The sequence below is a fragment of the Brachyhypopomus gauderio genome, chromosome 19 (genome assembly GCF_052324685.1).
Source record: "Brachyhypopomus gauderio isolate BG-103 chromosome 19, BGAUD_0.2, whole genome shotgun sequence".
Taxonomy (NCBI): Eukaryota; Metazoa; Chordata; class Actinopteri; order Gymnotiformes; family Hypopomidae; genus Brachyhypopomus; species Brachyhypopomus gauderio.
The window spans coordinates 2,298,978-2,311,977 of NC_135229.1; the positions used below are offsets into that span (position 1 = coordinate 2,298,978).

At 49.1% G+C, this 13,000-nt stretch overlaps 2 protein-coding genes across 2 annotated transcripts in view; both read left to right on the forward strand.

Moving 5' to 3' along the window:
• rab12 (RAB12, member RAS oncogene family) overlaps positions 1–137 on the forward strand; it is a 4,901-nt gene extending 4,764 nt beyond the window's left edge. The window contains exon 4 of the mRNA XM_076982170.1: positions 2–137. Within this exon, the coding sequence (XP_076838285.1) occupies positions 2–134 (133 nt within the window). The 3' untranslated portion in view covers positions 135–137. The remainder of the gene's footprint in view (position 1) is intronic.
• A 6,008-nt stretch (positions 138–6,145) lies between these two features.
• The window catches only part of mtcl1 (microtubule crosslinking factor 1), a 42,239-nt gene continuing 35,384 nt past the window's right edge, over positions 6,146–13,000 (forward strand). Inside the window, 3 exon segments of the mRNA XM_076981787.1 lie at positions 6,146–6,263; positions 6,266–6,369; positions 6,763–6,921. Of these exon segments, the coding sequence (XP_076837902.1) occupies positions 6,152–6,263; positions 6,266–6,369; positions 6,763–6,921 (375 nt within the window). The 5' untranslated portion in view covers positions 6,146–6,151.

Sequence of the window (13,000 nt, forward strand, 5' to 3'; positions counted from 1 at the left end):
GTCTCAATGTCTCCTTGTTTCTGCAGATGCCTCTTGAAGTCCCCCGTAGAGACCTGTCCAACAGCATCCTCTCTCTCCAGCCCGAGCCAGACGTCCCCCCTGAGCTGCCCCCCCCTCGTATGCGCTGCTGCTGATAGCCCCCCCCCCCCCCCCCCCCCCCCCGAGACCCCGCCCCTTCCCTGGCCATCTCCCTGCATCTGCTGCCGGCGTCTGCAGTTACCGCGTCTGACCACCAGAGGGGCGGCCCGAGCCCACACTAAAGCCCTCCCACCACCGAAGGGCTGTGAACTCTGACGTGGAGCGTGAGGGCGAGTTGTGACACAAGCCTCTACCAAACAGAAAGATTCTGTTCTTCCAGCCCCTGAAAGAATCTTTCCATCCTCAGCTTTGATCTCTGGGGAATGTCACCATCAGGACACACACACACACACACACACACACACATATAGATACACACACACACAGACACACAAACACACCCTGCTCTTGCTACCTCATATCCAGGAGGCCTAAATTTGGGGTGTCTTATGGGTGCCTTCTAGGAAACATCCTCACTTTTGACACCACACACACACACACACACTTCTACACAGCAGTCTCAGTATTTCCACACTGTCTCTTGGAGCACAGATGGTGTCTCCCCGGCCTTTGAAGTGTGTGCCCCTCCACACGTCCATTTGAGTGATCTCACACACACACACACACGCGTACACGCACACTAAAGTGGGACGCTCATGCGCGTCGCTTCGATGCTGGTCCGCTCTGGGCCGGGGTGCTGGTTCTGACGAAGTGGAAACGGACCTCATCCGGGTCCTGAGTTGAGAAGCCTCAGCGCATTTGGACCTCTGGTTCCTGGGGACATAAATGTAACAAACGCTGTCTCATCCGCTTCAGTCTCCGTCCGTGAGCTGTGTGTTTGTCCTCTGGCTGTACGATGTCCTCGTGCGTTACGCAGTCCAACAACGTTATCGTTATCGTAACCAAGAGAAGCGGAGGAGGGCCTCGGCCGTCTGCGCTGCGCTCACGTGGTCGGACGTGTGCTGATCCGGAGTGTCACGCAGCCGCTGCGTGGACCGGCACACGTGCCGTTCTTCCCTTCTCCACGTGATCAACCACACGGTGGAACTCAACACGGCTTTCCTACACAGAAAGGCTCTGTCGTGATCTCTGGAACGTGAGACTTCAACCCGGAACCTTCAGCGCTGAACACCGGAGCCCCTCCCACAACTTTGATCCGGAACCTTCAGCGCTGAACACCGGAGCCCCTCCCACAACTTTGATCCAGAACCTTCAGCGCTGAACACCGGAGCCCCTCCCACAACTTTGATCCGGAACCTTCCCACTGAATGAACGAGGAAGGGATTCGTTCTTTTGAATGAATGACAGTGTAATTTTTTATATCTACAGCGCCCCCATCGGCAAGATCGTATTCAATATGCACCCACATCAGTATTTGAGTATATAGTAGTTAACTGTACTTACGGGCCTATATCCTCATATAACACTTTACGAATGGACAAGTACCTCATCAAATACTGCACCTGTTTTTCTGGAACATATTTTTAAGGCCCTAAACATTGTCGTCACAACCTGACACCTGTTTCCATAGTGATCATCTACCCCTTACGTAGCGGTTACGTAATGTTGCATCTACACCTTCTCCAGCTTGGCCCCGCCCACCCAATCTGAGGCCTGGATATTTTTGAATATTTTGCCATTATTAATATGATTTCTAACCGTGGCTTTTTAAACTCATCAAGTGTAGAGCTCTCAGTTCGGACTGTGTACTAATCTCTGATGTTTTCCAACAGGCCGTGCTGCCGTGTTGCGAACAGTGTTGGATTTGATGAAGCCCTTATATATCACTAAGTGCTTATTCTGTTTCTTTGTAAGTGCTTTTGTTGTGCACAGGATTGTAGTAAACCCTCCTGTCAGATTTACTAAGCTATCACAGCGTTTCTTTGCTTTTTCTACTGTTTTCTGGAGGTAATGTAACTTCCCGTTTGACGTCTGTTTATAAATGCTCTTTTTTGAGGTTCTCAAGTTTAGTGGTTCTGTATCTGATACTAGAGAACCTGCTCGGTGAATCTGTTTTGCAGCAGAAGAGACTTTCTGAGCTGCGTCCATCCTGTGATTTCCTTAGCCAGGCAGAAATATCTGTTGCCTGTACAAATTACTTTTTTGTATAGAGTAACTCTTCCATTACCCATGGAGCGATTTAGTGCTCGTGAAACTGACACAGCAAAAAAACAGATGCACCCTCACTAAGACCCCCGGGGTAATAAAAGACCCCGGGGGTAATAAAACTTTGTACAAGTTGTTAATTTTTTTTTCTTTGTGAGTTTGAAACAGTTTGGCATGTTTAAACAGTTTTGTGGTATTTATAACTTGTGGCATTCTTGAACTAATGACGTGCAAATAAATATTATATTTATTAAATATACGAGCACGTTTTTTACTTCATGTTTCATGAGCGGTAACTCTCGTATCTCCCTGTGTGCTGTACTCGGTTCATGACTGTAATGTCTCGCTCGGGCCGCCAGATGGTGCTGTTGGATCGCAATGCATGACGCCGCGCTGTATCAGGATAAATAACGGATGCGTTTCTACACAGCGGACATCTAAGCGGTTTCTCCTCGTAATTGCGCAGTCTGAGTGCGTGTTGTGCTGTTTCTTTACTGCAGTAAACCCAGTGATGTACTTTACAGTAAATTGCGCGCTTCACGGTTTTGGTTATATTTGGTCACACTCGTTCATAATGTAGATGACGTTCACAGCCTTGACTCACCAGCTACATAGAAAACACACACCTCCACCTTTAATCTACACCCTAATCCGGACAATCCTCACGGTCTAATCTCATTCACCTAATCTCAGCTCCTCTGATACATTTAGGCTAAAGAAAAACATTTGTTCAATTGACTCCGGAACTCCAGAGTGAAGTAAGATCGTGTGTGTGTGTGTGTGTGTGTGTGTGTGTGTGTGTGTGTGTGTGGAGAGAGAGAGAGAGAGTGATTTATTGCGTCTTTCTCCCTCACACGCGCGCGCAGGCGTGCCCAGTAACGACGGGTGTGTACGGTGTGGAGAAACACGCGCATGCGCACCGCGGGCGTCGGGGACACGCGCGTCAGACCGCAGCGGCTGCAGAACCGGGGGACCAGGACCGATAAACCGGGACCGGAGACCGAGGCCACGGAGCGGGGATTCCACATCTCGGAGGGGTTGGAGGGTCCGTGGACTTCACACTGGCCGCTCTGCTCACCGATCTTCTACTCAGAACCGCTGCGGAGAACCACCGGACCTATATTGGATTATAATGACGGTCCTGTGATTTATCTGTTCCACGACGATGCACAACCGTAAGTGACCCAGAGGCGGAATAACGCGTGTGAATCTGAAGTGATGAGAGAGAAAACGGAAGAGGACCGCGTTGTTGGTGCCGTCCGTCCGGTTGGCGTGGCTCGGTTCGGGGTGGTTTTCTCCTACCGTCGTCCTCTCGCCGGTGTCGGGCTATAATGGAAAGCACCAATGGCTCAGGCAACGAGACCAAGCCGCAGAACCACCAGTTGGAGAAGAAGAGGTTAAACCGGGGCTCCGTCCCCGGCGAGACCGATCCTGAAGGATGTTCACGCCCGGACCACCAAACCCGCTGCCGTCGTGCCCAAATCGCCCAAATTCACCAAGCAGCGACCCGGTGTGTCGGTGGGCGCGCACAGCCGCGCGTCCAGGCGCACCGTTACCGGGCGCAAAGGACAAACCCGCTCCGGCACAAAGTACCGCGAAGTCACCCCCGTACCGAGGAAGGCGGGTCAGGTCCATCAGCATACAGCACTGGAGCAGAGGACCGCGGCCAAGCTGGTCGACACCACCTCACATCTCACCAAAAGCAAGAAAGGACGACTGACACCCGTCTCTCACCGGTCCGCCCAGCCACGGGTCCCCGGTCCGTGTTCCGACCGGTGCTGCTCTCGGCCGGGTCGGGCAGACGGACAGCAGCTCGGATTTGTCCGACTGTCCCTCTGAACCGGTCTCCGACGAACAAAGACTCGCTCAGGCCGCCAGTAGCGATGCTGAATCCGGTACCGGGTCCGGGTCCAGCGACCGGGACCAGGTGTCGGCGGTGGGCCGGACCCGAGCCGTGGAGGTGAGAGGAGGGATGTGTTCGGCCTCACCTGTGCGGGGTCGAACCTGCTCAGGTGGACCGGAGGAGACAGGTGCGTTTGAGAAGATCGCCAGCGGAACATTCATACCTGGGGCCAGCAAAGAACTGGAGGAAGATCTGTTAAGAGAGATAGAAGAACTTCGCTCGGAAAACGACTACCTCAAGGTGAGTAAAGCTTAAAAACAGCGGGTTTATTAGGCGTATTTAATATTTTAATGCTGTTCGTGTGTGTGAGCGCCGAACCGCAGCTCAGGTCTACAGCGTAAGGTCTGGACTGGTGAGCTGCTGCTTTTACAGAGTAAATCTGGTGATTGTCTTCACACTCATTCACACGCACATAATATCATATCTTCACACTCATTCACCACGCACATAATATCATATTTAATCTTCTTCTTCTGTTTCCAGTTTTCTTAAACATGATTTTCTGACGTTCTCCAAAACCTTCAGAAACTGGTTTGCCCAACTGGTTATGTTGTAGAAGAACCTGACGAGATGTCTCCTACTTCTGAGATCTTGGTCTGGTGCTGCATGAATGAATCATGAGATTTCTGAAAATAACAATGTTAATGGACATAGACTTACTCAAGGAGATGATTGCGGTAGATATCCGCTATTTCACAACATTCACCTGGTTGTAAATTAAATAATTTATTTTCAGACGATGTGAGCTGGAAGCCACGAAAGTAAAAACATTGATGTCACACCGGAGAACCAAATACGGCGGTACTCGCTCATATATTGTGCATTATTATCATCACATTAATGATGAAGCTACTGCGCATTCTCACCTAACGTGGTTACACATTACAGGACATCGTGTTTGGATGCGGCAAATGGCGTATCGCACTCTTCTGGTTCGTTCTCTAGCGGGCTGCTTTAATCGGCTTTACGGGTCGTACGAGTAACGGTTCTGCCCCGGGAGCCTCCCGCAGTCCCCCCCCCCCCCCCCCCCCCCCCGACCTCGTGGCAGTGACCAGCCGAGCAGACGTACCTGCCTCTCCCTCCTGTAGCGCCAGGCTCGTGTGTGTGTGTGACTGTAGGCCTGAATAATCTCCACTGCCATGTCTGTTTCAGTCTTATATCTTTATAATATTTGTGCCACAGTATAAAATATATAAAGTATTATATATACTTTTATATAAAGTATAAAGTATAATATATGTGCCACCTTTAGACGTAATTGTTGTTGAGCTGTGAATAATATGAACGGAGTGCTGTAGTTGTTTCACATCCACAGTTTGCTAAAACATGGTGAGGTCATATGATTTGTCCACCATCATCGCATGAAGGTCATGTATGATGCAGTAGACACGCTGGTGTAGATAGTCATGCCAGGTACTTAAACATGCACCCGTCAGGTCTAGAAAGACAAGTCTACACTTACATTTACATCTACGTTTAATTGTGTAATATGCCATTTAGATCACATGGGACACAGACTGAAAGATCCACTATTCTGCCCTGTTTGAACCCCAAGATGTCTTGAGAGTTCATTTGTTTTGTTTTGTTTTGCGACGTGTATCTAAGTTATACTGAGCGTGGTTATTTCTCTAGTGTTATGCAGTAGGAGTGGAATAAAGTCGTGAGTGGGATTTCTGCAACGATGTTTATCTACGTCATCTCACTTGTGTTACATTACGCTCCGGCTCGTTGATAAATGTAAAATCACATTTGTTAAAATGTTACAAACGCGTACACCGACGATTATGATGCCGCTCAGTCTGATATTGACTGTCTGATGCTAATTCGCCTGCTGACTCTGATTTCGACCCTGATTTCGATTCTAACAGAAATTCTGAAACTGTATCCGGTCCCCATGCTGCTCATGTTGGTACTGATTGTAAATGTGGAGTTGGACCCTGATGGCACTGACGGATACGCGGCAGGCTTCTGATTACTTCTGGTTCTGACTCTGTTGATTCCGACTCTAATTCACGTTCCGACTTTGTTTCTGGCCTCCACCCGTGCCGGCGGGCTCAGGACGAGATGGAGGAGCTACGTGCTGAGATGGAGGAGATCAGGGACAGCTACCTGGATGAGGAGGTGTACCAGTTGCAGGAGCTGCGTAGGGAGCTGGACCGAGCGAACAAGAACTGCCGATCCTTCAGTACCGGCTGCGTAAGGCCGAGCAGAAGAGTCTGCGTGTGGCCCAGAGCGGACACGTGGACGGAGAGCTGCTCCGCACGCTCCAGCAAGACCTCAAGGTGAGTGTGTGTGTGTGTGTGTGAGTGTGTGGTGTGTGTGTGTGTGTGTGTGTGAGGGAGGAGGTGTGTGTTCATGTGTGAGTGTGTGTGAGTGTGTTTGTGTGTGTGTGTGTGTGTGTGTGTGTGTTCGTGTGTGTGTGTGTGTGTTCGTGTGTGTGTTTGTGTGTGTGTGTGTATGTGTGTGAGGGAGGAGGTGTGTGTTCATGTGTGAGTGTGTGTGTGTGTGTGTGTGTGTGTGTGTGTGTTTGTGTGTGTGTGTGTGTGTGTGTGTGTGTGTGTTGTGGAAAGGATGGTGTTACTGGGGCACATGTGAGGAACTCACTGTGTGTGCGAGCGCAGGTGTCCAAAGACGTGTCTGTGTGTGTGTGTGTGTGTGTGTGTGTGCGAGCACAGGTGTCCAAAGACGTGTCTGTGCGTCTGCACAACGAGCTGGAGAGCGTGGAGGACAAGCGTTCACGGGTGGAGGACGAGAACGAGAGGCTCCGCCAGAAGATCATCGAGGTGGAGATCTCCAAGCAGGCCCTGCACAACGAGCTGGAGAGAGCCAAGGAGGTACGACAGCCCTGACCCTAAACCCCAGTCCTAAACCCTAACCCTAATCCAGCCCTAACACTAACCCTAACCCAGCTCTAATCTTAACCCAGCCCTAAGACTAACCCAAACCCATCCAGGCTGGAGATTCGTGCCAGAGCGAACATGTCGTGTGCCGGGCAGGTTTCAAAGGCCGGAAATTCAGGAATCCCGATGTGCTTCAGGGCCTGCAGTGATCGTTCTTACAGTCGGGATGTGTGAAACAAGCTAGCATAAACCCTAAAGAAGGCGAGCGTGGTTGGTGTAGGAGTGAAAACCCCGTTTCCAGCTTTAAATTGTGAGGGTTTCCTTTCATCAACTCCAGGTGTTAAAACAGAGCAGTGAGGTTATCAATCAGGCGTTATGCACGCCTGGAATAATCCTGCAGCTTGTGCTGAACATAAGAAGGTAGCGTGTGCATCTTCCCCTCTGGGCATGATCATGATAATATACGCACATGTCATTGTGTGGGTGCAGAGAAACCCCCCGCACCGTCACTCTGCACTGTTGGGGTTTGGTGATGTGCATCGTGGGTAATAGGACGAGGCGGAAGGTTTTCTAGGTTGGAGAGCAGAGGTTAAGCTAATCAGGAAGAACAGCATTGTGGGTAAGGCCATGGCAGAACTCACTGTGGAGGAGGGGAACACTGGCTACTGTGTCTGGAGTGATCACTGTGTTTGGAGTGATCACTGTGTTTGGAGTGATCACTGTGTTTGGAGTGATCACTGTGTCTGGAGTGATCACTGTGTCTGGAGTGAGCACTGTGTCTGGAGTGATCACTGTGTCTGGAGTGATCACTGTGTCTGGAGTGAGCACTGTGTTTGGAGTGATCACTGTGTTTGGAGTGATCACTGTGTTTGGAGTGATCACTGTGTCTGGAGTGATCACTGTGTCTGGATTGATCACCCGTGTTTGAGTGATCACCGTGTCTGGAGTGATCACCGTGTCTGGAGTGATCACTGTGTCTGGAGTGATCACCGTGTTTGGAGTGATCACTGTGTCTGGAGTGATCACTGTGTCTGGAGTGAGCACTGTGTTTGGAGTGATCACTGTGTTTGGAGTGAGCACTGTGTCTGGAGTGAGCAGTGTGTTTGGAGTGATCACTGTGTTTGGAGTGATCACTGTGTCTGGAGTGATCACTGTGTCTGGAGTGATCACTGTGTCTGGAGTGATCACAGTGTCTGGAGTGAGCACTGTGTCTGGAGTGAGCACTGTGTTTGGAGTGAGCACTGTGTTTGGAGTGAGCACTGTGTTTGGAGTGATTACTGTGTCTAGAGTGAACAGTGTGTCTAGAGTGAGTACTGTGTCTAGAGCTTTTTTCCCCACTGTAAATATTTTGGCCCAGGTTAGTTTCATCCACATGACTGCTTTTAGTTTTGCTTGCTCCGTACACATGGAACCGGTTACAGGCTGATATAAAAATCAAGGACCTTGTTTCTTTGAACAGATTTAAGACTCTGATAAAATCAGTCAGGTCCAGATCATCTGTGCGTGTTTTAATAAATTTTATGTGAGATTTTGAATGTATCTTGAATGTTGTAATTTGTGCTGCTGCTCGGTCTCTCTTGGCCAGGTCTCTCTTGTAAAAGGGATCTTGTATCTCAAGGGACTAACCTGGTTAAATAAAGGCAAATAAATAAATAAATAAATATCCTTCTCCTCATCTGTTGATCGCATGTCCTACATAGTCTGTCTGTGTGTAAAGGGAATATAAGGTGTTTTTTTATTTCACATCATTCTGGGTTCATCAGTCTGATGGCCCGTCTTTGTGAAACAGATCCCCCCTTTAGCACTCTGACAGATCACCGAAGGAGAAAAATCCACTTAATCAAAATAAGACATGAGAAGATGAAGATAAATCCTGCAGATTTGATTTTGAATGTCACAGGACGTCCTGTAAAGCTGAAGGGTCTATTTAACAACAGAACAGGTAACGCAGTTTGAGCAGATCTTATCTGTTTTAAAAGTGCTGTTCAGGTTTTCCAGTAAGTCCACACACGTATACTCCTTCATCCAGTGCTGCCATGGTCGTCTTCTCTTCCATGCGGTCGTGTGATTGGTTGTGGAGGAGAGTGTGCTTCCATGCTGTCGTGTGATTGGTTGTGGAGGAGAGTGTGCTTCCATGCTGTCGTGTGATTGGTTCTGGAGGAGAGTGTGTCATTTTCAGGTTGAGTCGCTTTGACAAGCCCTCTGCTGCAACGCCAGGCACTAGTCTGACATTACGAAACACAAAAATCGTGTTGAGGTTGTAACAGTCAGTCCGACCACCATGAAACTCTTCCTTGATTATCTCAGTGATCTTTTAAAGGGTTTTACTTGTTTCCCATAGTACCACTGAACCTTGAATGGTTAAGGATGTCCCATTTGTGCTTATGGATACCAAAGCATTGTACAGCTACCACTGTACTTAACAATATACCAGCCGAGTGGAACTGATATTCATTCATTTTAGGAGTAAATCGCTGTTAAGATTTGTTAGATGTGTAACCTTTATAGAGATGTGATGAGCTTTAAATGTGGTGTGTAGTGAGGGTAGTAATGTCTGTAAGGTGTTTGTGCGCAAATGTGTGTACGTGTGAATTAACCTTTTGGTGTATTTTTGTGTTTGTGTGATAGAGAGCTATAGTAGTGTTGTGCTATAGTAGTGTTGTGTTATAGTAGTGTTGTGTTATAGTAGTGTTGTGCTATAGTAGTGTTGTGTTATAGTAGAGTTGTGATATAGCTGGTTGTGCTACAGTAGTGTTGTGTTATAGTAGAGTTGTGATATAGTAGTGTTGTGCTATAGTAGAGTTGTGATATAGCTGGTTGTGCTATAGTAGAGTTGTGCTATAGTAGAGTTTGTGCTATAGTAGAGTTGTGATATAGCTGGTTGTGCTATAGTAGAGTTGTGCTATAGTAGAGTTGTGATATAGCTGGTTGTGCTACAGTAGTGTTGTGTTATAGTAGAGTTGTGATATAGTAGTGTTGTGATATAGTAGGCTGTGCTATAGTAGAGTTGTGCTATAGTAGAGTTGTGCTATAGTAGAGTTGTGATATAGTAGAGTTGTGCTATAGTAGAGTTGTGATATAGTAGAGTTGTGCTATAGTAGAGTTGTGCTATAGTAGAGTTGTGATATAGTAGGCTGTGCTATAGTAGAGTTGTGCTATAGTGCACCATTACATTTTACAGACACACACACACACACACACACACACACACACTGTGTCCTCTGTGTTTTGATCAAGTATATCGTTACCCCCCTTCCAGAACCAGTAGAACCAGTTCTCCCCATCATAATGAGGGGAGTGGGTCTGATGCCTGTCATCTCCACAGACAGACCAGTGCTGGATTAACACCCAGAGCACTAAATACCAACTGCTCAAGTATCTGTATTGTCTGGGAGGAAGTGAGTCACATGATAGTAGAACGTGATCTGGAAGGCTAATTCCAACACAGTGACTCCAGGGAACACCCGAGGTTACTGACGCCAGGGAACACCCGGGGTTACTGACACCAGGGAACACCAAGGGTTACTGACACCAGGGAACACCCGGGGTTACTGACACCAGGGAACACCCGGGATTACTGACACCAGGGAACACCCGGGATTACTGACACCAGGGAAACACCAAGGGTTACTGACTCCAGGGAACACCCGGGATTACTGACTCCAGGGAACACCCGGGGTTACTGACACCAGGGAACACCAAGGGTTACTGACTCCAGGGAACACCCGGGATTACTGACTCCAGGGAACACCTGGGGTTACTGACACCAGGGAACACCAAGGTTTACTGACGCCAGGGAACACCCGGGGTTACTGACACCAGGGAACACCAAGGGTTACTGACTCCAGGGAACACCCGGGATTACTGACTCCAGGGAACACCCGGGGTTACTGACACCAGGGAACACCCGGGGTTACTGACACCAGGGAACACCCCGGGTTACTGACGCCCTGACTTCCACACACATCAGGACCGACATTGGCAGAGGCGCGTCAAACCCACAAACGGCTCTGTCATTAGTCCCCGTCATTCCTGCTGGCGTGTTAAGGGGTGTGTAAGCTCACCTGTGCGGCCTGGCGGTGGAGACCAGGCTGGTTCTCATGGTGGAAGCTTCCCAAACTGGTTGGAATGTGGAGAAGCAGGGCTGGCAGGGTCCTCGAAACCCCAGAGCGAGGAGCAGACGAAATCGGTTCACTGCAGCCACATATCGGGTTATCTGCTCCGCTCTGTGAAAGTGGATCGGAGTGTTTCCTGTGTGTGGATTACGTTTGCGTAAGCGAAGGATGAAGATTGCGTGAGATTGTTGTTCACAATGAGGGAAACGTATTTGTTGTAAACGTATGGTAGAGGATTGTTGTGTGTTGTATTGTTTGTACATTACGTAATATAAAATATATAATAATATATCTATAATATGGACAATATTGGGCTGTGCAGTGCAGATGTTACAGAAGACTGCGATATGCAATTCAGCGCAAACTGTGTTCCTGCCAGTATCCACACCCCAGCACTATATGTCCGTACTAAAATATACGTAGTCCCTGAAGGTGTCGGCCATTTCAGGACCGGAGCCCCAGTGTTGTGGGACGGCCGTGGTGCAGAGGTGTGAGGTTCACTTCTCAATTACCCCTGATTCAGCCCACGGAGGGGCGGGTGGTTAGCTGATGGGGCGACTGAGGGTGTGTGTGTGGTGGGGAGCAGGACCATGGAGCCTGCAGTGTGTGTGTGTGTGTCTGTGTGTGTGTGTGTGTGTGTGGTGTGTGTGTGTGTGTGTGTGTGTGTGTTGTGTGTGTGTGTGTGTGTGTGTGTGTGTGTGTGTGTTGGGGGGGGGGGGGGGGGGGGGATCTCCTGTCCGCACAAACCCTGTAATGGGACTATAGCGCCAAGGTCAAAAACATGAACCTGGGATAAACTGATGAACTGCCAGTGTGAAATTGTAAGGCCTTATGTAATGCTATTCACGGATCTTCTGCGTGCTGTGTAAGGTCCAGTGTTATATGGTGCTACTGGAGCTCTAGGCCCGGTCCCGCCTGTACTGGGAACAGTGGCTGAGTGGGTTTCCTGGCTGACTGTGCTTCTACGTCTGTACTGGGAACAGTGGCTGAGTGGGTTTCCTGGCTGACTGTGCTGCTACGTCTGTACTGGGAACAGTGGCTGAGTGGGTTTTCTGTGCTTCTAGCTGTAGGTTTGGCATTCAGATCAGCAATAATTCAACAGAACAAACTGTTACGAAACCTTCTTGGCAAATGCAGCGTTCAGGAGGAAGAGGAGGAAGAGGAGAAGACGTGAGAGAGACGTGATTTGTCTCGCTGGCACTCGTATGGCGTCGGTTATGGAGGTGAACAGAGCGTAGACGTCGTGTGTCTCTGCGCTGGGGGTGCGGTGGCTGCACTGGGCTGACGTATTGGTACCCCGCGTGTCCGTGTGTTCACACGCAGTCTGATACTCAACAGGGCGATTCATTCACCACGCCAACACGGTTTCCTGTCCAAACGCAGGTGCGGGCGGGGGGCCTTTGGCAGCAGGCTTAACTTACCCACAATTCCCTTCTCCTCTCGCCCTCACCGCTCGTCAGAGCTGCCATTGTCTTGTAGTTTGTGCAGTGTAGCTCGCAGGTTGAGAGACCTTCCACACAGATGTTAGATCAGACTTCAGACTTCCAGTGCAGTATAAGAGAGACATTAACTCCCCCTATCCCCCTACTCTCATTACCACACACACACACACACACACACACACACACACTCACTCGCTCTGTTGCTGTAGCCGGTTTTAGAAGAGAAGAATCTCATTGACCTAGTTATTATCTTCTCTCTATCACCAGTGGAAAACGGGGCAGGTGTTAGTCGGAGGTTCAACCCCCCCCCCCCCCCCCCGCAGAAATATCCAGTGTTCATATGAGGTTCATTAATGCATCTAGAGCACATATATTTCCGGCATGTTCCATATATGTTATCAAAACTGGGATGTTTCAGGACTCATCTGTAGATCTGACCTGGACTGTCAGACAGCTCTCACATCTGCAATGGTTGTTTCATCTTCACAGGAAACATCCACACAAAGACCTTCTACA